Consider the following 26,360-nt stretch of genomic DNA (forward strand, 5'->3'; position numbering starts at 1 on the left):
ACCAGCCCATTCGTGTACGTTCCTTAAAAGTGTTGCTTAGAAATCCTCCTAAATACTGACTGGCAGGCTATCATGGAAGAGGGGAGATGAGGTGGCAGGAGTCTCAGAAGATAGTCACGGGTAACAACATAAGAATAAGGGCTACTGCTTTTTGAGGGTCTACCATGTATCAAGCCTTATGTGTGTGTGGTGTGGGGGGGGAGTGGGGGGAGGGCAGTTCGTTAAATATATATATTTTGCTTTTGCTTTGGTGATGTTCTGGAGATGAACTGCATTATCCCAGAAAGGAGTGAATAATGTGCAAGCTTACATTGAGGACGTAGATCACATATTCCCTAAAATGACTCCTCAGATTATTCCCCTTACAAAGAATCTTTGTAAGAAGACATGTTCTTCGTGTTCTTTTAAGTTCTTTCATAGCTTTTGGGAATTCTCTTTAGGCATTCCTGCTGTTTCTTGCTCAATATCTTTTTTTTATTAGACTCCTGGTGATTCGAACTTTTTTTCTCATTTTCCCTCTGTAAAACCATGAAACTGAAGAATGTCTAGTCTGAGTTAAAATCTACCTTACCTGCTGTAGAAAATAAAGGCACTGCCCTTTATTGAATTATTTTATATATTCAAGTCCCAAAGTGCACTTTTATCACAGAGTATTTAATAATTCTAAGCTAAAGTTGCAAAGCCATACATCCAGTTATGGTTTGGGCACTCTAACTTGGTGACATTTCCCTTTACTCTGATTCTGATATAGAGCAAGGTTTTTAAAAAGAAGAAAGAAAGAACTTTTTTTTCACATGCAAGAAAAACTTTACTTTTTTTGCTTTTGCCAAAAGTGTTGTTTCTGGATAACTAACTCTTGGTTTGTCTCTTTGGTACACACAAAGCTCTCTCAGGGACTGCCCAGGAATACACAATCAGGGCAACAGATCAATGCACAGGAAGCCTCTTGCTCAGCCGGTTCAGCACATAGTCCTTAGGGACCAGACAGGCCCAGCCTCACTTAAGAAAGTAGAGCAGAAAACTGAAGATCCATATGGTAAATTTGCTCTAATCAGCTACCTTGGATCTCATGTAAAAGCTCCTAGCACTCCGAGCAATCACCTCCGCGGGAGCTAAGCTGGCTGCCTATACTATCCCATAAATCTATGGAGTGATTAAATTGTGCAACCTTCCTCCTCTTTGTTTTGCCAGATAAACCTCTTAGGAGAAATAATTCAGGCTGCTAACTGAGAGTAGTCACCTGCAAGTTTTGAAGCCGCCAGCTGGGGCGGTTTAGCATGCGGAAGTTCCCGTCCAGGGTTTGGGGATCTGGGTTCTCTCTGCCTTCATTTTGCAAGTTTGCAGCCGTAACTTGAATTAGGAATGTCTGAGGAAGCGCAAAGGAATACCTTTCACGAGAGCTTCTGCTCTCTCACCACACTGGACTGCCCCACGATCGCCTCCCAGACTCTAGCCTCTCATCTTCCTCAGTCATAGGAACATCCCTGCTACGAATCTCTGTGCCCTGTTCCCTGTAGCTGCTCTCATCTTCTCCATTCTTCTCAGATGTACTAGGAGCAGTAGCTACTGCTCTGTCCCTTTCCTGCCCCTGCTCCCCACCCTGAAATGACCTTGACACCATGACTGGGTCTAGAGTCTGGTTCTTGTCATGTGGCCCGTGCCTCAGTCACTGTAAGTTGTCATCGCTGACAGTCTCCACCACCTTCGCCAGTTACATAAGAGTCCACATAGTGTCTGCTACCCAGCGCAAGCTTTTATTAAACAGACAGCCCCGCAGGCCAAGTGGGCAAGAGGTCCCTCCCGGAACCACATCCCCCGGGAGGGAGAGTGGCTGTCTCCAGGTCTTGGCTCCCAGAGCCACTCACCTCAGCTCTCAGCCTGTGTTTGCAGCCTTAAATGCCCGAAGACGACATGTTATGTTTTCAGCCTGAAGGGGCAGAAGAGAAGCAGCCCTTTCAAAATAAGAATTTCCCTGCTGTTTGTTTCATTTTGGAACACAATAAGAACAGACCGAGGACACGACTCTGAGCTGTCAACACTTCCTACCCTGCTTCCACAGCACCTTTCATTTGCCAGAAAAAAAAGTTGCTTAAGTGAAGCAAGGAGGGCCTAATGAATAGTCAAAATAATTGTTTAGCTTGGATATAAGGCCTTAGGTAAATAGATGATCGCCTGAGACCAGGGGCCAGGAAAAGCAGTTCAGTAGGACGCCACTTGTTCTGTTCCTCGGACATCAGCCCAGTGGGCTCTGCTACTACAGAGACTGTTGTTACTGAATTATTTCTCTCTTCCCATGAGCATATTGAAGCAGTTTAGTATCAGAAGGGGTCATGAAAGCAGAAGAAGGAAAGAACTTTCTATATTAGAAATACATAAAATTAAAATATAATTATTTGATACATATTACTGTATTGTAATATATTAGAATATATTAGAATAATATTAGAATAGATAACTGTATTGTAATATTATATTATAATATATTGTTTAAATATAATAATTAATATACATTTTTAAAATACATTAAAATTAATGTTTTTAAATTAACCACAACAGTCTTGGGTAAATAGTATCCTCAAAACACGGAATGTTAGGTTTGTTTATATTTAACTTCTATGTTGAAAAACTTCCAACGCTCCTTGCTAGCCCATTGACAATTGCCCTGCCTCCTGCTTTACTGTTATTTTAAACATGATGTAATCCTTCCTTAAAGGCCATCATTAGGTGTATCAGTAACGTACTAGCAAGACTGTACTTGTAGTAACAGACTGAATGAGACTGAAAAGGAACATTTCAGGTAGGGGTTTTGTAATTTGTTGTTATTAGTGTTGATTTGTGTTGTCTCTTTTTCCCAAAAGTGTAGTGACATCATGAAAAGTCTACTTAATTAGGATCTTGAATTTATCAGCTGCCAGGTAATTTCAGTTTTGCTGAATATTTTAAATAATTGCTTTCCATGTCTTAGTTGAAAGTAATAGATGCCTTGCTGATCCAGAACAGGATTGGCTGTCTTATTCATACAGCCCAGTTCCACTGGACTACTATTCAAATAAAGAATATCTACCTGATTGAATCTTGAATTCATGAAAGGGGTGGATTCCCTTGGTATTCAGTTTCCAGGAATCATGATCAATGTACATTTGGTTTGTTGGCAAATAGTAATCAAAGCATACATTGGGAATAAAAAATGAATGCCTAGCTGTTTGCACAATTTTTTACCCTGATAATATAGAAGAGTGGTTATGAACATGGGGTTTAGAGCCAGTTCTGAATTTGAGCACAAGCTCCACACTCAAGAGCTCTATGAGCTCAGACAAGTCATCAAATATCCACTGGCTTTCGTCCTGATCTGTAAAATGGTCTAATAATAATAATACAACCTACTTTATTGGGTTGTTGGGTAGATGATATGAGATGATGGCATGCAAAATACTCAGCACAGTGTAAGTCTTCAATAAATGGTAATTGTCATGTTATTTTCATGCCCCTTATCATTTCCTCATAACAACCCTGTGAGGTAGGCAAACTGTTGTACTTATGCTAATTAATTTAAGTATTAGAAAACTGGACCTAGAAGTGGTTATTGATTTGCCCAAGGTCACTCAAGATGGTGAAATGCTGATCCTCTCAGGAATAGAGCCCCCTAATTACTGGTGTATCGCCCTCCCTTTACCCATTCTGCATGTGGCGCTGTCTACTGAGTATTTGTCTAAATCTAAAGTCTCTTCTGTCTTAGACCTTCAAATGGATAAAAGGAATTGATTCTGGCAGAGGATTTAAAACCTATACTGATATAATACAGAACTTTTCTTGGAAATTGGTGGTCTCAGAATGACAAAGGAGGAACTCTTTGTTAATACTGAGCAGAAAATGCTAGTGGAGAAGTGATGTCCAGTCAGTGAGCCTGAAACCCCTAGGAGCTCAACTCAAAGGGTGACATCTCATCTCTGCCTAGGTCTGGAAGTGTGCATCTATCTTACTCTCATTCATAATACATCAATCATTTAAAGACAGTGCTGAATTTGTTACATCATTTTAACCTGCCGTATTTTCTCAGTGACTACTAAAAGTACAACTTGATCATGTGTGTGTGTTGGGCAGTAGGGGGAGGGTCTGTAAATAAAAAAAATAAAACTAGGTGTGCACACTCCATAAGATGAGAAACCAATGGTATTGGAGATCGTGTTCTGCCAATGCAGTTTAACAACCTGGATTTAAGGACTAGCCCTGCTCATCATAAGCTAAAAGCACCATAAACTTGGGCAGTCAATTTAAGTTGAAAGGCACTACTGAGTGCCTTTAAGGGGAGAGTAGCAATCCTTCTCTTCTCTGTGCCTCTATTTTCTCACCTATAGAGGAGAATGACAGTGACTGTCATCACAAGGCTATTGTGAGGATCCAATGAGATAAACAAAAAAGTAAATATACTGTGATGGTTGTGAAAGCGCTTTGCAAACTCTAAAGAGTCATAAACATAGGGCATTCAAGACAACTGCCAAGCAGAGGAAAACTCTTCAAATGTTTTCAGTGGCGTTCTTGTAACTACTGACCATCTACCCCCATGAACCTACCAAATGCTGACAGCATTCCCTGCTTTAAAGTCAGATTGTATTCATATTTTTAACTGTACTTCTCCATCTCTTCCCTCCTCCTTCCACTTCACTTTATTCCATAAACTGTAACACTCCTAAATATCAATCTGACACCACACATCAGATTACACAGAGCAATAAAGGAGGCACCAACATAAAATTTGAGACTAGCTCAGAGGTTCACAAATTAAAGACCAAGAACACCCATCTGCAAGGGGTACTTTAAACACTGTCATTGTCCAGGTTACAGCTGATGGAATCTCACTCAGGCCCTGTTACACCCAGATGTCCAAGGGTGTCTAAGTGTCTGCATGGAGCGTCTGGAGCAAGGCTGGCCTTCACTGAGCAGATCCTAAAGCAGATCAATGATACAATTGGGGAACAAAGAAGGTGGACACCCATCAGAAAACAACTGTGCTGGAACCAAGAGAAATAACCCTGTGGGCAATTAAACCTTCTAATAAGAATAACAGCTATAATCCCAGCACCCCATTTGCCCTTCCAGATGAAGCTGCTTCATCTTCCCAGACCTAGAAAATATGAAAATACTCTGGAAACTGTACATGACTGAAGTTGTCACAGACCATCTTCCAGGCAAATACGAGAGCGCCGCTAGGTTTGTGAGCGTTTTGCCAAGCTCATTACGCTCGGCATTCATTAAATATCTCTTCCCATGCAGGCTTTCTTAAGCAAGGTGAAAGGAAGTCATTTTTCTCCTGACATTTGGTGTTGGTTCCAGTGACATAAGTGGGTAAGAGGATTTGCAGAGGAAAAGTTTATACACTTGGCAACATTTTCAAACATTTGTTTGAATTTTGTTTTCTAGGAGATGTACGACTAAGGGGTCAGACGGGGGTTCCTGCTGAACGCCGTGGCTCCTACCCATTCATTGACTTCCGCCTACTTAACAGTGAGTAATCGGGTGTACCTGGAAAGGAACAAACGTTTTCTTAAATAAAGAAAAATTCTCACTTCCCTCTGAACTTCAAAACCCTCGGAGGTCTGCCTTCCTTCCTGCAACTGTCCCCTCCCCACCAAAACTTAACCCTTTTTCATTAGATTCCTCACTAGGGAAGCAACCCTAACCCTACCTCTTAGAGCTTAGTGAAGATCTAATGAGATCATGTCAGCTCTACAAGTGTAAATCTTAAGAACTGTGAGGCCCTATACAAGGAAGCTTTTTCTTTTCATTATCCAGCATGTTCTTGCCACCATCAGGCAGAAGTGGACTAAATGAGACTCTATTTTATTTCTAAAACCCCACAGGGAAACCTATTCACAGTCACCCTCAGTAACTAACCATTATCTAATTCCCCCATCTTTGTCTAACCTAAGTCTCTGAGATCCATTTTTGCATTTCTCATAAAACTCTTCACCATGGCAGAGTCCTCATAGTGTGCATTTGCTTCCTCCTTCAGTATGATTCCTCTGAAGTTCATTTGTTTCTGATTTCTACCTTTCCCTTTCATGTACTACTCCTCATTTGTAGTTTTGCTCAACCACTCATACACAATTCTTTTAATCTCAAGTTCCTTTGGAAAACCAAAGTAGTCACCCCACCAGATTTCATGTCTTCTATCAACATCCTTCACTTTGGACTTGGAGATGAGGGGCAGGGGAACAAAATAGATAAATTCCATGATTTGCAACAAGGTTTTCAGTGTTGGGTTCTCATAACACTTTCCATCTATAAATTTCAAAGTGCTGATTGCAGCCACAGAGCATTACTTTCCTTCGGCATGAACAACTTCAGCTAACGAGGCAATGTGATTTAGCTTGACCCCTGAAAATTACTAGGAGGAATTGGAACTTGGTATTTCTGGTCCTTAGATCCTCAAAAGGCCAATAGTCGATGGACATGCTTCTATGTCTCCTGGCTTATTAACCTCCCATATCAGCATACAGTATCTGCTTTCTCAGCTCTTTCAGAGACACCAAGACTTGGAGTGACCTTTCCATACTACAGAAACCTCCTCAACCCAGCCTCCCAAAAACATGTTCAGAAGACAAAGTTGAGACTCTAGACCAATGCACTATTAGACACAGCTTGTGGGAAGCTCTGATGGTATCCTTTGCTTCTCCTTAGGACCCTGAATGGGCTGTTCCAGCCACCATGGATGTCACCCCTTTGACAGTCGCTAGACTGTATTGATTTCTAGTTCCCAGATATATATGGTTTACCAAGCAAGGTAGGGATGAGGAACGGTCCCAGTTAGCTCACTGTCTTCACAGAGAGCAGGATTCGCCAGTGCCATGACACACTGATGTCAGAGGGAGAAAATAACCAAAAAGTTTCTTTTCAATAATAGATGAGATGTCATATCAGGGTTGCTAGTATAAGACATGAACAATAGGAATGGCAAGGAAAATAAGAAGGACTTCTCTTTATAATTCCAAGGTTCCAAATAATATAATCTTTAAAAATATATATATCCTAGTGTTAATAGGCAACATCAGATGCTAATGTGGGCTATCTTTGCAGGTGGGATTATGGAATATTTCACTCTCTACATCAGAGATTTCTGTAACACCTGGATGTTTTTTACAATTAATTTGTTTAACTTTTGTAAGCTGAAAAATATATATATAAAATTTTAGACAGAAATTCAAGGCAGATAATACTTCACTGTCATATTATTCACATGTAATAAATCCTATACAAGCAGTTTTCACCCTATCACCCCTTTGCTGTAGATCCACCAGGAACTTTCTAGTGCCCAGACTCAACCCCAGCCTCCTTTCCCTGGCCTGGGCTGCTCTCGGTCCCCCTCCCCCATCCCTCTTTCACCCCTCCTGTTGCTCATGACCTGTCCCCACTGAGTGATGGTGTTGGCCACCCATCCTGAAATCCCTTTCTCCTCTGCCCAGCACTGTACTCTGGAAAACTCTGTCACATCTCTTTATAGTCACACATGCTAAAGCAATATTAATTTACCTTCATTATATTTTATACAGTGGTCTCATGTTTTTATAAAGCTGTATTTTATACAGTTTAATAAGTAGTCTCAAATTTTTCTCCTAGATGTGTACAACACATCCGTACATAGATGGCAAGATTCTAAAGAACATTTTCTTTTTAGATACTGACCTCTTGGTAACTATTGTTAACTTACCAATTAAATTAATGGGTCCTCTCAGAAAGATTATATTACATAACGGTAATGTCAGTCATTCCCTATGTTTAACTGATGAGCTTCAGATAGGACTTTGTGGTACCATTCATTCCACTGCCTAATGCCCTGTATACTTTGTTACTGAGTTGAAATTGGAACCAGTAACATTACTATAACCACTCTCCACAATTTCCTAATGCAATCTGTAATTAAAGCAGCTTGTCACCAGGTAGCAGCCGCAGATATGTGGATATCTGTGTTACATACAGTCACTTAAAGTATCATATAAATAACATATTTACTAGTACTTTATATAAAGTCTATACAATTCTCTTTCATCTCATCCATGTTCCTGTGGTTTATCTGAGCTGTTAGTGTTTACTCTGCCTAAAGGGAAACATTTTAAATGTAACTATAAAGAAAATTTTTAATAATCCCCTACAGAACATTTCAGAGCTTCCTCCTAAAACTTTTATTGTTACCAACTGATTCCAGTGCTACACAATAAGTGCCAGACTAGTTTAAAGTGATTTTTTATATCATTTACCTGAATTTTGAGTTGATTTTTTTCCAATATAGACAGAGACTCAAGATTTCATTTTCCTCAGGGACTTGCAATTTTGCTCTCTCCCCCAAGATAGAATCTAATCTTGGATTTTTTTTTTTTTTTTGCCATTTATAGGAAAAACCAAATCACCATAGCCTCTATTCCCTGTACCTGCCTCCCTGCAGCCTTACTTCTAAAATACCTAGTGAAACCCACATGGCTGCCATTCCCTGTCCAAATTGTCCCCAGACGTTTACCCTCTGCCACCCATCTCAACATATGCCGCGAAGGGCTGGAACATGTGTAACACAAATGCAGATGAAACAGTCAGGCCCACTGCGCTTCTCCATTGTCCCGTTAAGCCACAGCCCCAACCTATCAGAGCAGAACATGAGTCGTCAGAATTAACATCTGAAATAACTTTCCTTCTGTCAGAACAAAGGTTCTAGATGTTGCAACAGATAACTAGAACCGGGGCGGGCAGACAGCACCATGCGCCGCATCATGCTCCCGCCCCTGCCTGCTTTGTAATTAAGATATCATTGGAACACAGCCAGGCCCATTCATTTTTATATCGCCTACAGCTGCTTTCACACAACAGCGACCATATGACCCACAAAGCCAAAACATGATCTTTTATAGAAAAAAGTTACCAACCCCTAAGTTAGATTTTTTAACAAAGTTAAAAGGGTTTATGGCATCTCCATAGGCACATTCAGTCCAATCTGTTTTCTTTTATGTCAGTTTGTCAGTTTGTCATTTTAAATAGACTATACAGAAAATTTTTAATAAGCCTCTAAAGAACATTTTTGATTTCCTCCTAAAAATTTTATTTTTACCAACTGATTCCAATACTACACAGTAAGTACTAGCAAGTTTAAAGTGATTTTTATACCACATACCTGAATTTTGAGTTGATTTTTTCCAATATAGGCAGACATTTCAATTCCCAGTGCCATCACTTTACTTCCAAAAATGGATTCACATTGACAAAATTTACACAAGACAGAAGTATAAACAGAAGGGGAATCTCTCTTGTTGATCCAGATTTTTCAGTTCCACAATTATCATTTTTAATTGCACAAATATACTTCTGGAAGAGGTATCCTTGTCCCCTTATTTTTTGAGGGCATAGTACTACCATGCCCATGTACTTACTGTCTACGTGTAAGATGACAATTTATATCTGGTTTACCTGGCATAGTCCTAATTTGCATCAGGGATACTTATTAATAATGCCATCTTTCACTCCCAAAGTATTCTGATTTATACAATAAATTATTAAGGTCAACAGATTGTTTAGCTTTTCTCACAAGAGTTATTTCAAGACAACACCTCTCAGATGTCACCTGCAATCCAGGAATAAAGACCAGAAAATCCTCCTCAAAAGAGATCCATCCAGATCCATCCATTTTTCTATTGAGAAATATGAGTAAGATAAAGTTACTTATTAAGAGCCAGTTTCATTTACAGTTTATATTTTATAAAATTTAGAAAAGAGGCATCTGTATGAATTTCTAGAAGGTTCTCTGGATATGTAGCAGGAGACTATGGCAGCACTATTGTGCAGGGCATGGGAATCATAGATCTTTAAAGAAGAGTTATCTTTGCACCTAAGCATGGAGCAGCATGTCTGAGTGACAGAAAAGAGTGGCAACTATTTTCATTCCATATAAGGTACTAAAACAAAGGAGGAAGGCAGTAGGGATGGGAATGGAACGGCTCTATTATCCCAATGCTGATTTCCTATAGATTTATTTCATTTACTAACTTTGGGGGCAAACGAGAGTGGAGATAATGCGGAGAAAAGCGTTCATAGAAACATGCTGCCACAGAGGTAAATGTCGCAGAAGCAATTAGAATTTTCCACTGAGCAGGTGGCTGCAGCGGCCACTTCTGCATCTCTGTCTCCTGGTTTCATGTAATCAGTAGCCTGAGTAGATAATGACTAGGTGGAGATGTTCCTATGGCAACCATTTCAGAGCAACACAATGTGATTTCCACAGTTGCTCCGCAAAGGGAGCAACGTACTAGGCAAACATTCCCAGTGACGACGGAGCTTTAGGAAAGGAGGCAGCTTCAGCTGACGGTTTTAGGGCGTCAAATCCCAGAGGGCCTGGAGCTCCAGACCCGCCCCTGGGCTTTCCAGTAGCAGGTTCATTGGCTCTCTGACTTTTCCTGTTGGTTAATTTGCTAATCTTGATCTTTAAAGTTCTGTTCCTCCAGATCTGCCTCTCCAGGTGGGGCCATTTTAGCTGCACAAGCATGAGGTAATTTTAGAGAGCTTCAAAAATATTTGCCTTTGCTTATGATTTTTGAAATAGAGCTAATATATACAGATATATATATATATATAATTTAGATTCACTTTTTTATGAAGAAGTGACCCAAAGACTCAAATGCCTTTTTAAAAGTTGCCATCTAAAACACATTACACCCTGCAGAAGTATAAAATAGATTTACAGAAGACTGTCAACCAGCATGTTACAAGCCATCTGGTGCTAAAAGATACCCCTATCTTAGAGATGGAGGGACAGTTTGCTTACAAAATCCATTTTCTGAGAGAATGCATTGCAGATGGTGACATCCTTTCAGTAATTTTCTTAAAGACCACTTTCAGTGTTACCTATGAGAACCACACAAAATGTAAAGAACCTAATCTAAAATGTTACAGGGTGAGCTGTTAAGTTTAAGGGCCATTACTAGACAAATAAGTCCTAGAGATCTAATGCACAGAATAGTAATTATTCAACATACCATATTATAAACTTTGGAGTTGCTAAGAGACTACATCTTAATTGTTCTCAACATAAAAATTAAGTGACAATTATGTGACCTGATAGAGTTGTTAGCTAACACTATGGTGGTAATCATATTGCAATGCATAAATGTTTCAAATCTACACTTTGTACACCCTAAACTTACATAATGCTCTATGTCAATTATATCTCAATTAAAAATTTTTAAAAAGGAAAAAGGGGAAGTAAACTAAAAGCATCCTTTTCAAAAAAATAAAATAAAATCATGCTAAGAGAGTAATATCCTGCCCCAAAATCCAGATCCCCAGCCCTGTGCTTCCCAAGCAGACAAGGGAGGCTCCAGTTGGGACTAAGACCCAATGTAGCACCGCCCACAGTTTCAAAGTCCAATATTTGCCCCCCCCTCTAGAAGAAAGGCAAGACGCCGTTTGTGGTAGTGGTTCCTTTCTGACTCACCTGGATCTTGCTCCATGACGTCCTCCCAGGGTTTCTGGCTGCAAGCTTCCCAGCACTTCAGATATGGAAGTGCCAGAGCATTAGTGTGGTAAGCCACTGATATGCCACTGCATTGCAGAAGACAGAGTCGGTGTCCTCACTGTTTCACTCCCTCCCTGTCATCACTTATCAATGACCATCAGTGGAGTACCACCTGGGCAGGCAGTGAGCTGGTGCTGCAGATACAAAGATGAATGAGACATAGCCACCGCTTTTGAGGAATTTACAGAGACATAAGTATTTATACTTTGATGGGATGTGATACATCCAATAATACATGTGGGTATAGTAAGGCTATACATAATATGAGAAATGTGTGTGCATACAGGATTCAGAGAAGAGTGTTATTAACTTTGGGGAAGTTGGAGGAAGGAAAAATTAAGTTTATCTTGGGTAATTAGGGAAGACTTTCTGGAGGAATTAAAAATGAACAGTTACTGAAGCAACAATGAAGCAAAGGAGGGCTACGTGCCAAGACGAGCTTGTAGGGTCATTCTCAAAAATGCTTCAAGACCTAAGAAACCAAGAAAAGGGTCATCAACAATTCCACTCTGCTAGTTATAAATTAATTTGGAGCATGAGTCATTTAAGTAGGAGCCAAACAGAGAAGTCAAGAGAGATCATTCAATATACTTGACTTTCTAGGGGAAGCCATATCCCTCTTCAAAAAGAAACAAGTGTTCACATTCTAAAGCTAGAACTGAAAACAGCCATTGCCTTCTGCTAGCCTGGTTGACATTGTTTAATGGATTTATTTTTTATCTGAGTGATGAAAAATAGAAAATTGAATTAGGGAACCCAGTATTTCCCTGGGTTATCATTTCTTCATTTAACAAATACAGCACCCACTCTATGCCAAGCAGTCTATGAGGCCAAGATGCCTGAGCCAAGCCAATAATCACAGGCTGAGACAGCCTTTTACAGGACAGCTAGCTCCTGTCTCAAACAGCAGTGGGACTAGAGTCTGCCAGAGATCAAATAGAAATATCTGAACAATTCATTTCAAGTCAACAAGGATGGAGGGGTAACAGTGTAGCACCTACGACATCCTATCTCTGGGCTGAGGACTCTGAGTGCTCGAAAGGAAACTTCGAGATAGTCCTCTCTTCTCAAAGACCTAACAACCTCATGACACAGACAAGGCAAACACACATTAAACCCAGACCCATACAAAGAGCGTGAATATCTAGTTTTAAAATAATTGACACAAACAATAAATCAGAGCAAGAAAAGGCAGAGATTACTGAAGTTGTCACAGACCATCTTCCAGGCAAATACAAGTCCTGGTATTTCTCCTGAGTAGGAGAAAGGGGCTTTCTGGTCTTGTGCTGAACCCTGAAAGATAGAGTGTTGACTGGTTAAAAAATTGCCTAGAAGTGAGACTGAGCTGACATATGGAAGGCATTATTAAGTCATTAAGCAGGAGAAGGTCCAGAAAGCAGTCAAGTATGTTGACTAGAGAGAAAACGAAAGTCTTAGAATGCCAAGATAAAGAACTTGAACTTGACTCATAAAGTAAAGAAGGTCACTAGAGAATTTTAAGAAAAGCATGGACAGCATAAAATAGTGTTTAAGGAAATTAGCTAACATTCAAATACAGGAGGGCCAGATCAATGAATCAAAAGAAATGTAATCAGGTGGCAGACTATGAAGGAACTAGAAATAAGGTACAAAATCCAGAGATAATGTGGAGAAGAGGAGATGAAACTTGATGATACTGAACCCTGGGAGCATTAGTCTGGTCATCTGCAAAATGGGAGGTGAGGTGAACAGTGAGAAAAGTTGGAAGGTGAGGTGACGGAAAGATGGTAGCTCAGGCAGACAGGTTGTTTGCAGTAGAGTTAGTAGAAATATCCAGTTGAAAGCTGAAAACAGGGACTGAAATGTCAGTAACAAAGTCCTGCTTGGAAGTTCCACTTGGGAATCACAATCTCCCATGAGCCATATGGCCAGAACAGGCATCAAAAATTCAACTACTTTGTTCAAGGGCCCCCATAATTTTAGCTTATCATCAGCTTGATTAGCAAAGCATAAGATCGTCGATCATAAGGCCCACAACAATTAAGTTTCACCAACAATTTATTGTCCTCTGTGAGAAACTGTTTAGATGCTACAGTCAGCAACCTACCCTCTATCACACATTCTTTTTGGTACAAATATGGCTGCTTATGTCAGAGCCCAGCAGGTTTGCTAACTCACCTGCACCCAACACAGAGAAATGGTAGTTTTTCTACTACTGCAACACTTCCTTGTGTAAAACCCTACCCACCCAGAGTATTTTTGGCATAGTGGCTGCTTTGGATTTCTGACAGTGAAATATAGAAGGAAGCAGAAGTAAATTAACTTTCTTTTGACTGAAGTTACTCTATGAGTCACTGAGTGAGAATGACTTGTTTGTTAAATAAAATTAAAATCAACCTCCTACCCAGAAGCAAGCACAGTCTATCTCTTGTGACTTCATTAATAAACAAAATGAGGGGTTATGTCCTCTCTGTTGCCACCGCACTCTCAAAGTTTGAGATCTAAGTGACTCACCACAGTCCCCACTTAAGTGCAAAAGAGAGAGAAAGTGTGTTCTGTCCTTAGAATGGTTTGTGTGTTTCCAAACTGAGGTCTCAGGTCACTACACACCACCAAGATCTTGTTTTCTCTCTGACTAGCAAACCAGAGTGCCTTGGGGCGCCCTGGTGGTTTATTGCTTACCTGAGGAGGGTGGGAAGAGAACTGAGGAAAGTGACAGCGATTACAGAGGCAAGTCCCCAAGGGAAGGTGGCCAGTGCCATGGTGCCTGACAACAGCCACCGCAATAGCTTTAAGATGGGAGGGCTTACTCCCAGGCACAGGATGCACGAGACCAGATGTGGATCCTTCCTGGCCAAGGCTCCCCAAGGCGGTAGGTCTCCTGAGTCCTGGAAGCACAGGCAGGCCACTGCCAATACTGAATATCAGAGCCCTTCATTTCTAATCACAAGCTGCTCCTCTGCCTGGTCAACCTCGGCCCCACCCAGACCCCTGTGCACACTGAATGCCCTTCTGTTCAGTGCACACAATAAACCACGGCCAACAGAGGGAGCTGACCTAAGACAGAGAGCTTTGAAGTTAGACTGGGATTTCAATCCTACTTCTTTTTGTGAACATGACAAAAATTTTCAAATACTCACTGCCCACACACATGGAAGGAGATTGTAACACCAGCCTCACTGAGTGGAGGTGAGAATATATTAAATAAATCAACACATCCAGCAGCCTGTCTTACTTGCAATGGGTCCTTAGTAGGTGTAGTTGACCTTTGGATATATTTTCTTCCTCTGCTGAGTAATCTCTTCTCCAAGAAGCATCTATTCACCCTTTGACCTCTGACCCATAATTATGACCTTTGTGAAGACTTCTTCAACCCTACCAGGGAACTAACTTATCATTTTATCTGTACTCCAACCATAGCTCCAAGAAATATCCAGCACAGGTGTAACTGCAAATTTATTGAACCTGAATCTCTAAATAGTGTATTTTTAAAACATCCTGAGGCTATCTGACGCAGCAAGCCCACCTCTGGACCTTTCATGAGTATTTGGGAACCACTAATAGAGGTCAATTATGCATTAACATATTGTATCATATAATAATAATAATAGCTAGTATGTGTGGAGGCCTTAACTTCTAGACACTGCCTCACATGATTTGCAGTTTGATTCATTTAATCCCCAGAAGATCACCATAAAGTGGACATGTAAAATGAGGAAAATGAGGCTCAAAGAGGAGAAATAACTCACATAAGAAATAACTTGTTAGCCAGAATTCAGATCCCAAAAGTACAATGACAGAGCACAAGCTCTTAACCATAAAGGACTGTAATTTTTCTTTATATATGAATTTTAATGTTCAAAGGCAATATATGATGCAATATATTCCTTTTACATGCCAAACATATAATAATTACTCATATTAAGTATTTTTCTTATGTTATAGTAATTATTTTCCTTTCATAGTACTATTTCCTTTTTGGTATGAAACTGCTTCAGTATCCTCAGATAAATTAAACATCTAAATTATACATCTAAATACTAAATTCTGCAACTTTCCAACTGTATATTTTAGTACTCCTACTGCTATAGCAGAAGGTGCCAAATGACAAATTGTTCACTTCATCATCTGACCTTGTACTCCTTGATAAGAAAGAGAAGGGTGTGGTGGTGACAACCAAAGACACTTGTCAGATGTCCCCAAAGAAGAAGGAAATGGAATCACTATTGTGACAAATTAAAATCAGATTTGAGGCTGCCACCGGTTGCTTTAATTTTTCTCAAGGGGGAGTTAGTTATTTCCTGTCATGCAAACCGCACATGTTGAAAGAAAGTTTTTCCAAATGTTTACAATATGTTGAACAAAAAGAAGATACCAAAGGATCAAGGGGATACAAAATTGTATCTTAAAAGAACATTCCAGTTGTGTTTTTAAAAATACACCAAAATTTTAACAGGGATTATTTCTAGATGTCTATTTTTTCCTTCTTTCAATTTTTCAATTTTTTCAGTCATAAGCATGTATTCCTCTGACAATCAGAAAAAAAATGACATTTTATTAAAAAAAAAAATTTCAGTGTTAACCAGAAATAGAATCTTTAATTTTTCCTAAATAATGTAATATCAAGGTGCAGAAAATGAAGTTGCTGTCTTAGGCCAGAGAATATTTTTTACTAGGCAGCCTTGGAAAACCAATTGGAAATTGTGAAGTTGGGTATTTATCAAAGCTTATGTAATGTATGGTACTTCACAAAGATGGCTTGTCATTTAAAGATGAAATTTATTCCAAAGAGCATGAACCAAAATTCTCATTCATGCTTCAATAGCATCTTACATTTGATGAAGTATTTAAATGAGGGCACTCAAGAGATCTTCAGCCCAGCTTCTCAGATTTACAAGCAAAATCGAACCAGAGGCCAATGACTCACTGCAACGCAGTGAAAGAGATCAGATCCAGTGGTCAGCTCTTTTGATACTGCTTTTCACTCAAGCACATGGCCTTCCTTTTTTAAACTTTACCTTAAATATAGAAAGTGAATTTCACCACTTATAATGAGAGAAAGATAGAACAAGATTTCCCCCTGAAGGTGCTGGGAGCTGGCTCCAAAGCCAATTGCCAGGGTTTGGATTCTGGCAGTTGAGGCTGCCCAGACTTCTCTGTCCTTCAGTGTCCTGGGCTGGAAAGGAAGAGTGAAGAGAACATAGCTTCAGGGTTATTGTGAGAGGTAGTGAGTAGTAAATGTGTGGCAAGTGCTAGCGCAGTACCTATCACAATATAAATTCTCAGTAAATCTGGACTGTTATTATTATATTACTTATATTCCTATTTCCTCTATCACCATATGCAGAAATGCTTAGAACAGCACAACACACTGGACCTATATTGAAGAAGAGAGTGATTTACTAGCCCTTTTCAGTTTCTCATTCCTTCACTTATTCATTCTTTCAGCAAATGTTTATTGAGCACCTCTTACAATGACAGACCCATCTCCTTCCAAAATATGGTTGTAAATAAAGTAGTAGAGAGAAAACAGTGGCTGGAAACATAGGGTTAGAGAGGGATTTTTGTTTTGTACTTTTTGGCAAGACATTTAAGCATGCTGCAGTTATGGTGAGAAAGATCTAATTGAGAAAGAACAATGGAATACAAGGGAGAGAAAAGTCATAACTGGGAATAAAGTGTCCTGCAAGGGTGGGAGGGGAGACTGGCCTTCGGAAAGAGGGCACCTTGAAAAAATAGCTTTGGAGTAGGAAGTTTTGTAGGTCTGGGAGCAGAAAAGTATAAGGAATTTCCCATCCAGTGACTTTCAGGTTCTCTATGAAGTAGGATGCAAGGTGGAGACAGGGCACTGGAGGAGCCTGGAAGCCTGACCTGACACCTGACAGTCACGAGTTGTGGCCCAGAGACACAGTTCTGGGCTCCACCTGCCATCACAGTATCAGCTGTGACACCACTGAAAGGGAAATTCCAGCAACAGCATGATGGCCCGGCCCACCTTTGTCAGCTAAGTCTGTGCCATTGCTTTCCGTTTTCCTCACAAGGTGGGACATTACAGATAAGCCCGTCACTCTTCTGGCCCCCCAGCCATGCTCCCACATCTTCTCGAGATACAAAATTTTTGAAAAACAAGGAAAGTGATACCTCAGGCCAAAGACTCACCTCTTTGTGCTTGTGCTCCATGGGCAATGTAATCCATAAGGAGTATCCAGCCATGAAAACAAGTCTTACGCCTGTCTCCCAGTGTCTCTGCCCCCCACCCTCACCCCACACCATCCACAGGGGCAATTCATCACAAGAGGACAGCTGTGGCTATGGCTTGTTTATTTCTAGGCAGGGGTTGGGAGATGTTTCCTTCTCGTCCAGTGGCTCTGGATCCCATGGCAACATGAGCATTTTTAGCACCTTTTCTCCCAAGTCCCCTTCCCTCTCCCACTCCCACTTTTTGACAATCCTTACGTGTGAGGAAGAAAAATCCCCCATCTTCCTTTCTTCTTTTCTCATTCTTTCATTTTGTGCTTTACCATATTACTCTATTTTCTGTTTGGAGATTATTCTTGGTAAAGATCAGAAATCTAAAAATCTATACAAAAAAATCTCCTCCTTGAAAGACCTGGAATAAATTCTGCCCCTGACCCCACCTTTTTTAAAGAAGAGAAGGTAAGCTAGCTTAAACAATTCATATTTATTGAGCAACTACTGCATGCCAGGCTATGACCTATAGGAGATAAAGAATAAAAAAACCATGTTGGGAAAGGCTGGTTCACAACTCAGATAAACACCAGATAAACTGACAGGTGCAAAGGAGGCTCCAATAGAGAGTACTGGACATTCCAGTGAAAGACCTTGGATTGGCATTGGCACTAGGACAATGACTGGGTTTTTGTAACTTTTTAAGTTTATTCAAAATAAAGACCAGGACAAAATGTTAGCTTCATTCAGAGGGTGAGTGTTTTTGAATCCTAGAGTGGATGTGTAATGCTGAGGGGAGGACGCTGTATGGTTGGAAGAAAGGTAATCAGAATTGGTATAAAATTAGACTGAAACATTCACTGAATGATGAGGATTGGTTAGAACAAGACCAGGGACCATCTTCAATGCCAGTTTGTTGTTCACCCTGTAAAAAATAAAACAGGGAATCACTGAAGGCTTGTGAGTAAAAACACATTTCTTTCCCTTGTATATTTAATGGCATGTGCTTGCTTCTTAATATTAAAACTAAGCTACCAAGAAATGGCCAGTTATTCCTGGGTGTGTAGTGAAAATGCATTCTCTATCACTTTAACACCTTTAGTCCAAGCTTCAAAACCTAAGAGCAAGTCTCCTTTATCATCATGCTTTATAAAAACAGAATATTCTGGTTTCAGTGTTCAATTCTGTTTCAGATACATTACATAAAAAGTCTAGAATCTCAATCTAATATCAATGTACAATCTATAATTGTAACTCTGAAATTAGCTGGTATTTATTGAAAGTGTTCTGTGTGCTAAGCTATGTGTGTATATATATATATATATATATATATATATATAACCATATTTATTCCTTTTGACAATGTGAAAGGTTCTGCTATTATTATACTTATATATATTATAGTATGTATATATACTATATATTATATATTATACAGGCACTGAGATGATGCAGAAATCCACATAGCTGTATGGAGTGCAGTCAGGTTGCAAAGCCACACAGTGGACCCCAGAGCTTATCCTCTATACCCCTCTGCTAGAAGGCTTCCCACCACCTTCCCTGATGGTGCTGTATCCTCCTCAGGCAGCCTCCAGACACACTAACCCTGCTGCGATCCTCTTTTTCATTCATGTATTCATTCAGTAGATATTTATTGAGTACCTACTACATGCCAAGCACTGTTCTAATTGCTCAGCTCCAGCAGTGGAAAAGAAATAAAATTCCTTTTTTTGAAAGGATCTCTGCTCTTAAAGTGGTTTCTCTATCACATTTATCCCCCTGGATTATAATAGTAATTATTCATTAAGGGGTGATACTAGGTTTCCAAAATGTCAGCATCATTCTTGGTTCCCCTGTCAATGTTAATATCATGTAAAAAAATCATTTTCACAGGCAAATTGATTGTAATACCTTAGAAAGAGATGTCTTAAAAGATGACGGTTGATTAATTATTGAAAGACAAACAAGTTCTACTCAGTTGAACATTCTCTTAATTGGAAATTCCCAAACATGGATAAACTGTTTTGAAAGAATTATAATATAACAAAAAATTCCTAACAAAAAAGCTATTTGAGGGTATAACTTAGTTTTTCTTCAGTGACTCATGACTTCTCAGAATCTTAGAATGCTTCAGTTATTTAAAACAGCACTTATTAACTGGAACTTCAAAACAATCTTTGTGAAAAGTTTAGCTTTCTTATTTTTAAAATTTCCATTTGCTGAAACTTTAAAAGCCAGTGGTACCACCTGAGATTTTGAAATAATCCAAAGCAGTGAGTTTTTATTTCAGCTGTTTGGAAATGACTAACAGTAATACAGTGGATGAATTTCAACTAACATTAATAGCTGAATAAGTAAGAAACACCCACTGTATAGAAATTAATAATAAGACATGTCACCACAGTCTTATGACAGGAATGTTCTCTTATTAGAGTATTTTTGAACTTTGTATTAGCAATTCTCATCACCTTAAATCACCCTTTTGTATTATTTTTTAAGTGTCTTAAATAGAGATTAAGAGAAGGAACATTTATACTCCTTTAAGTGATGAGGCTCTGCTAACCATTCACTGATGATATTAATGGCATGAATAATAAGAAAAGGTGACTCAAGGTGATTGATGTAAGGACAATGTAATTACATATGAAAAGTGAAAGCCTGAACTGAAGTATCAGAAATTCTGAAATTCCACTGTTTCAGTTGTGGAGTGGAATATTAAATTTAAATTCCACTCTAATTGTAAAGTGAAAAATATGTGCAAGGCATCAACATAATAGTGTATTGTTAGAAAAGCTATACAAAAAAAACATTAAAATCACTTTCCTATATAAAATCAGTGACAAATGACAGTATCATGCGTGCACATCCCCTGATGCCAAGCTTAGGTCATCTGATTGGTATGGGGTTTAATGCTGTATTCCTATCTCTTCTTACTTGGGACTAATGGATATCAATTTTGCTTTTATTCTCATCTTACATTAATGAAATGTAAGCTCCTCAAGGAAGGGAATGGTATTTTGTTCACTGCTCCATCCCAATGCCTAGAACAATGTTTGCACTTAAAAGATTGACAAATATTTGTTGAATGAGTAAATAAATTATTTAAGGTATTTATTCAAAAAGACTTGCTGCTCTGGATGGATATTCTATTTTTACCAAAGTTAAATTATACATAATATGCTGACAACAGTGGCTGGAGAGTTTTCCCTGTTAGAAGTTTCTCAGAGTTCAGTAAAGAATATCTTCATGAAGATTATCATTATTATGTGGTATAGGTACTATAACATATATTACATTCTACTTTTAAATTATTTATATTTGTGATAAAGCATTAATATTTAAAATGCGATATTTAGGACAGATTTTTGCAAAAGGAGACTATGTTCTTTCTAAGTAACAAAGACAGTTAAAACAAAGACTGGGTCATCCTTTGCCCTTAATTCATGTTTTCCAAGCCTGTAATCTTTGTTAGCATATATGCACCACAACCCCATTTCCCAAAGTGAAGTATCATACCGAAAGGGTACATAAGATGATCTTATTGTTACAGAAACAACCTCTTTTCTTTTACTTTAATAGTTTCTTACTTATTTTAATATATGAAACAAAATGTAACTAGCATATCCAATCTGCTTTTTGATACCAAATTTATGTAAGATATGTATTTAAGTAAAAATGGATTTATTTTATTTAAAGAAAGACATTAAGTAAATAGTGATGTAGGCAGATACAGTAAAAGCTATAATAATGTGAATGACTGATGTTGAGGAAACTGATTTCGGTTCCTGAGTGGGACAACACAGCTCAGAAAGAGCAGAGCATGTGCCCTTCCTTGTAAGGATCTTCCTATGCTACTGACAGGAATCTGTTACTTCACCACCTTTACTAGCTGTTTTTACCTAGTAGAATGGCTTTTAAACCTCTCAAACCCAATGCCTCCTTTTTATAGCATATATTTTATAATGTCCCCCTTTACTATTTTGAAAGGAAATCCATAGCCTATTGATTCACATGAGTTCCCAAAAAAATCAATCTAAGGTCCTAGCTGTATTATAAAGGAGAAAAATAAGAAAAGCCATCTGTTACTTCAGGAATATATGTTCAATACACAAATACTTGGACATACCAAGAAGGGGTAATGACGTAGTCATACACTGCACCTCCTCCAGATGCCCTGTGGACACGACGGATGCACAGATATCAGGAGCAGTCTGGCTGCTGGTGAGTTCCTAGGATGAAAGACAACTTCTAGGACAGGTCTGTCCACCAACCCTCCCTGTCAAAATGACATCCCTCCCCTAGTTCTCATATTAGTCACATTCCTGAGAACAAAGTATTAAAACAAAAGAATACTTGGTGCTTATATGAAAAACAGGGAAACAGGGTTAGATTCCAGGTCCAGATCAATGTAAGCAGGCTTTCACCTGCACAAATACCTGAACAGCCCTTGAAAAGTTGAAGACCATGTGGCAAACCGTTCATATATGCAACTTTCCCACACACTTGGGGACATTTAGCCCCCTTGGCTCCCTTCCACTGAATCCCATTTGGGCCCTTTTCCATCATTGTGACAACCAGTAATGCCCCCCACATTTCCCAAATGCCTCTCCCATTGATCTCATAAATCCAATAGCACTTTTGGGTTTGTCTCTTAAGCTCTTCACTACTAACTAACGTACAGTTAGTAATCCACTTGGGGCTTTTGATTTATCAGTAATAGCTTTTGGTTCTAAAGTATCTTAAACATAGAAGATTAGCTCTATGGCTCCCAAAGCTATTATAACAATATTCTATTTTTTTATTATTATTATAGAAGTTTTGTTGTTTATGGCTTGTTAACTGCAACGTTTCTCTTTTGGCTTAAAGTTGGAATATAATTTTTTTTTTAGCTAAAAACATCGTTATTACAATTCTTGTTAACGCTTTACCACACACATTACAGAATGGGTATCACTTCCAAAGAATGCATATTCTTTAAATAAATTTCAGAGACTTTGGCTCCTTTAAAAAAAAAAAATTTCAGAGTTGGGGGTTCCTGAAAGAATCTGAAATTCAGTATAACTGGAAATCTGGTTACTGAAAAATCAGTTATGTTTTGAATTACCTAAGCCTCCCAGGCCTGCAAATTTTAACAGCATAGCTTTAAAAACAGAGTCTTGGCATAATTTTAAGTGGGTTTTGACCAAATCATGCTGAGAAATTTGCAACTGCAGCATTCATTGGGCTGTATAAGAAAGAAGAAAAAAAATTAATGAAAATTTTCCAGGGTGAAGGACCTTAAACTTAACTGAACTTCTGAACTTTACGCCCTGTTGTGATCTTTCTGACACTTTGAAGAATAGTTCTGGAGAGTCTCCAAGTAGCACACTCCTCACTCTTCATTCTTAAACAGTGTGAAATCTGTCAACCCAACCAGGTCATCAAGAGGGCAGACTGTGACATGTCATTAAGGAGAGGGATGTTTCCTAGACATTGGAGAAGCTGGGCAGATTTTGCTTTTACCCCTAGGGCCTGGTATTTTGAGGAGGAGACCGATTTCCATTCGTTTGGAAAGCTGGCTTAGCACATATGCCTGAATCAAATATGCCACAAGTTACTGAGGTGCTGATTTGACATCCATCCCCTTAACTTTTATCAGAAAGCTGATCATTGAAAATAACTAACAGAGCTTTATTTTCAAAGATGGAAAGTTTAAAACACTTGCCCAAGCACAGGATAGAACCTGATATTTTTTCAGATTAATTCTACTGCATATGACAAAGAAACAACATCAGTTAATGAGAGGTGTGGGAACTCTTTTGAGGCCTGTTCTTCTACTTGTTAGAAAGTTCTTTTTTTTTTTAACTGAGTTCCTTAACCTTTTGGTACTCTGTTTCTTTCCTTATAAACTTGGAATAATGATATGTTATTATTAGCTCAAGTTGTTTTGTTGAGAGAACTAAGACTCTTGAGCAAAATTACCAGGTCAGTGGAGTTTTCCTTCGACTTCACACCTTCTTTCATTCATTTCATCGTGCTAAATGCTGGGAATGAAAAGGTAAATGAGGCATAACCTCTGCCCTCGAGGAACTAACACTTTAGTGGGTGAGACAGACAAGGAAATACGACAATTCTGAGATGCATGAATGACTGTTTTGCTGAATATAAGTTGGGGGTGGAGCCCAGCACAGAATACAGGCAACCACTGGGAAGGACAGGGAAGACTTTTCACCCAACCACCTTCTTTCCCTCTCTCTGCCTCTCCTGCTTCCCCAAGAGCAGAACCTCCCACATGACTTCCCTCCTGAGACAGAAACCCAAGCTTTAGACTGTTTGTTCTGCCCCCTTCCATCAGAATGGATCTATCTGCTATTGCTTACCTCATTGTAAACTAATTCAAGCTAAGGTAGTCATTAATTGGTTAAATAACTCTTCCCAGATAATATTTTCATTCTGACTGTGGCAGTCCCACATATTCCACCAATCTTTATTGAGCACTCTCTGCTCAGGTTAATTTTAATTCTTTTACGCAAAAGACTGATGGGTGGAAGAACCTAGACTTGAACCCAGTGATTTCACTCTAGGCCAAGGGCTCTTCTCCTGGAATTATTATTTTTTATTCCGTCTAATCATCATCTGTAGGCTCTATCTAGATAGACAGCCCCACCGGCTGAGACTCCAAGTAGAGCATCAGTATCATGCTACACAGAGATGTGACAGACCCCAGAGAGGAAGGCAGTGCTGTCATGCAGCCACACATGCTCCTGGAAATCCACACACACCAGGGCACTGCTCACTTTTCCAGCCACACTGCCTGCTGCAGGTCCCAAGAGTGCAGATATCCTGCCACCCACCCACGACCACTGTTTTCTGCTGTTACTGCTATGGAGGCACAGGAGCGAGCTCCGCTCTGACAGGGAACTCTCTGAGGGAAGAGGCTGTGCTGTCATCCCCTTGGATGCAGGGAAGTGAGCACTGAGACATCAGGGACTATTCTCTTTGGTCATTCCACAAGTCCTTAGCCGAGCTTACTCTATGCATACATTTCTTCTCACATTGGCTTTGGTGCAGAGACCCCCTTCAGTGGATGCTTGTATGTCCCTTCTCCTTTGATCTCCCTTCTTCATTCCTTTTCTCCGGTCCCGTCCTTTTCCCTCCCCAGTTTACAATATCCCCTGCATACATTCCAGGGGACATCTTACCTCTTTCCCTTGTGGAAAGATAAACTTCAGACTCCATAAGGGCAAGGGGCACAGTGAATTACCATATTCTTGAGAGTGGAGCCTACTAGACAAAAAAAATCTTCCTCTTGCTCCTATTTTCCACATTATATGATAATTTCTAGGCATTGGTATACTAAAATATATCTTATCCATCACAGATGAGGTAAGAACAAAAATAGTAGAGACAAGAGTCCGTCCCACCACACTCCTTGGGGAAGTTGGGACAAAACACTGTCTTGAAAATTCTGTATATTCAAGCATCACAGTATGTTTTACAGAGTAAGCCCCCCATGCATATGTGCACGTTGAGCCTTCCCAGCGTTTACCACTCTGCTTAGACCTAAGTACCGAGAGAGACTCAGAAAGAACAAACAGCAAAGTCATGCCTAACAGGCTTCAGTTTCATTCACTGACAGCTACCAAAGAGTATTATACATTTATTTATTAACCATTCATGTTTAGAATGTTATTTAACATTATAATTAGAAATATTTAGAAAACACATAAAACACATGTGTGTTTTCTAGAGGGAAGGAAAGGAGGAAGAAAGAATGCCCATGGGCCATCTTAAAGTAAGATTATGCTCTCAGATCACTCCTCAGTCAGCAGGTGCCCCTCAGGTAAAATCTTGGGTGACTTTAAGTTTTGGTTCTGAAATGGTTAAACACTAAGCTTGTGTGCGTTCTGTCAGTTTTATTTTGAGCATCTTGTTTGCCCAAATGCCTTCTACTCTTTCCCTTCCCCAGAATAGCAGTTCTGCTCTGTGCACACAACAAAAATGTTTTGTCTTTTCCAAAACTTGAGATACTAACCAAGGTCTGTGAATTTTTCTGTGTAATAACATAATAGTCAAATCCCATTAAGTCAATGTCAGTACTACATGTGTTTTCTATTTTAAAAACCCACAAGTGATTTATTACTCACCTCCTAATATTCCATTTGAAAATGTAGGGAGAGAAACAGGAAAGTTACATACATAGGATCCCTTCCAATTTTTGTGAAGGCACTTTTCTGGTTGTTTTCTGGTTGTTTTTATAAGCTGTCTTTCAATATTAACATTACAGTATTTCTCACTCTGACATTTCTGTTTAATGATACTGATTTTAATCACCAACCTTTAAATCTGTTGATTATTAAAAGCCCTGTATTTGTGAATTATGCTGAAATTTCCTTTTATTGTTTTTGCTTTACCACAGTTTTCTAAAGGAATCTGACATTCCTTGCGTACTGATACATCACTGTTACCCAGGGAAAATGGGGTGTTGTGTTCTCACATGGCCCCTACTCTTTGCCCTTACCTGTAAAGAGCAGCATATAGTGAATATAGCATCATCTTCAAAATAACAGGATGGAATAAATGGAATGGGGGAAAACTGTGTTCCTTCTAGATTAAGTGCATCAGTTATGTCTTTGGGAACAGTTCAGAGAGACCCATGCAGATG

The 26,360-nt window shown here is 39.3% G+C and overlaps 2 protein-coding genes across 8 annotated transcripts in view; one reads left to right on the forward strand and one right to left on the reverse strand.

Annotated features, from left to right (window-relative positions):
- PDE7B (phosphodiesterase 7B) overlaps window positions 1–26,360 on the forward strand; it is a 312,328-nt gene that overhangs the window by 240,364 nt on the left and 45,604 nt on the right. For all 5 annotated transcript variants that reach the window (XM_036994627.2, XM_017650215.3, XM_017650206.3 and 2 more), the window contains one exon: window positions 5,419–5,502. In XM_036994627.2, coding sequence (XP_036850522.1) covers window positions 5,419–5,502 — 84 coding nt within the window. The remainder of the gene's footprint in view (window positions 1–5,418; window positions 5,503–26,360) is intronic.
- The window catches only part of MTFR2 (mitochondrial fission regulator 2), a 104,748-nt gene continuing 95,302 nt past the window's right edge, over window positions 16,915–26,360 (reverse strand). The window contains exons 7-8 of one of the 3 annotated variants that reach the window (XM_073219646.1): window positions 21,843–21,945; window positions 16,915–18,641 (exon numbers count right to left, since the gene is read on the reverse strand). In XM_073219646.1, coding sequence (XP_073075747.1) covers window positions 18,637–18,641; window positions 21,843–21,945 — 108 coding nt within the window. In that variant the 3' untranslated portion in view covers window positions 16,915–18,636. The remainder of the gene's footprint in view (window positions 18,642–21,842; window positions 21,946–26,360) is intronic. The other 2 variants (XM_073219644.1, XM_073219643.1) reach the window with 2 other exon arrangements.

Source organism: Manis javanica, chromosome 13 (assembly GCF_040802235.1).
Source record: "Manis javanica isolate MJ-LG chromosome 13, MJ_LKY, whole genome shotgun sequence".
Classification (NCBI taxonomy): Eukaryota; Metazoa; Chordata; class Mammalia; order Pholidota; family Manidae; genus Manis; species Manis javanica.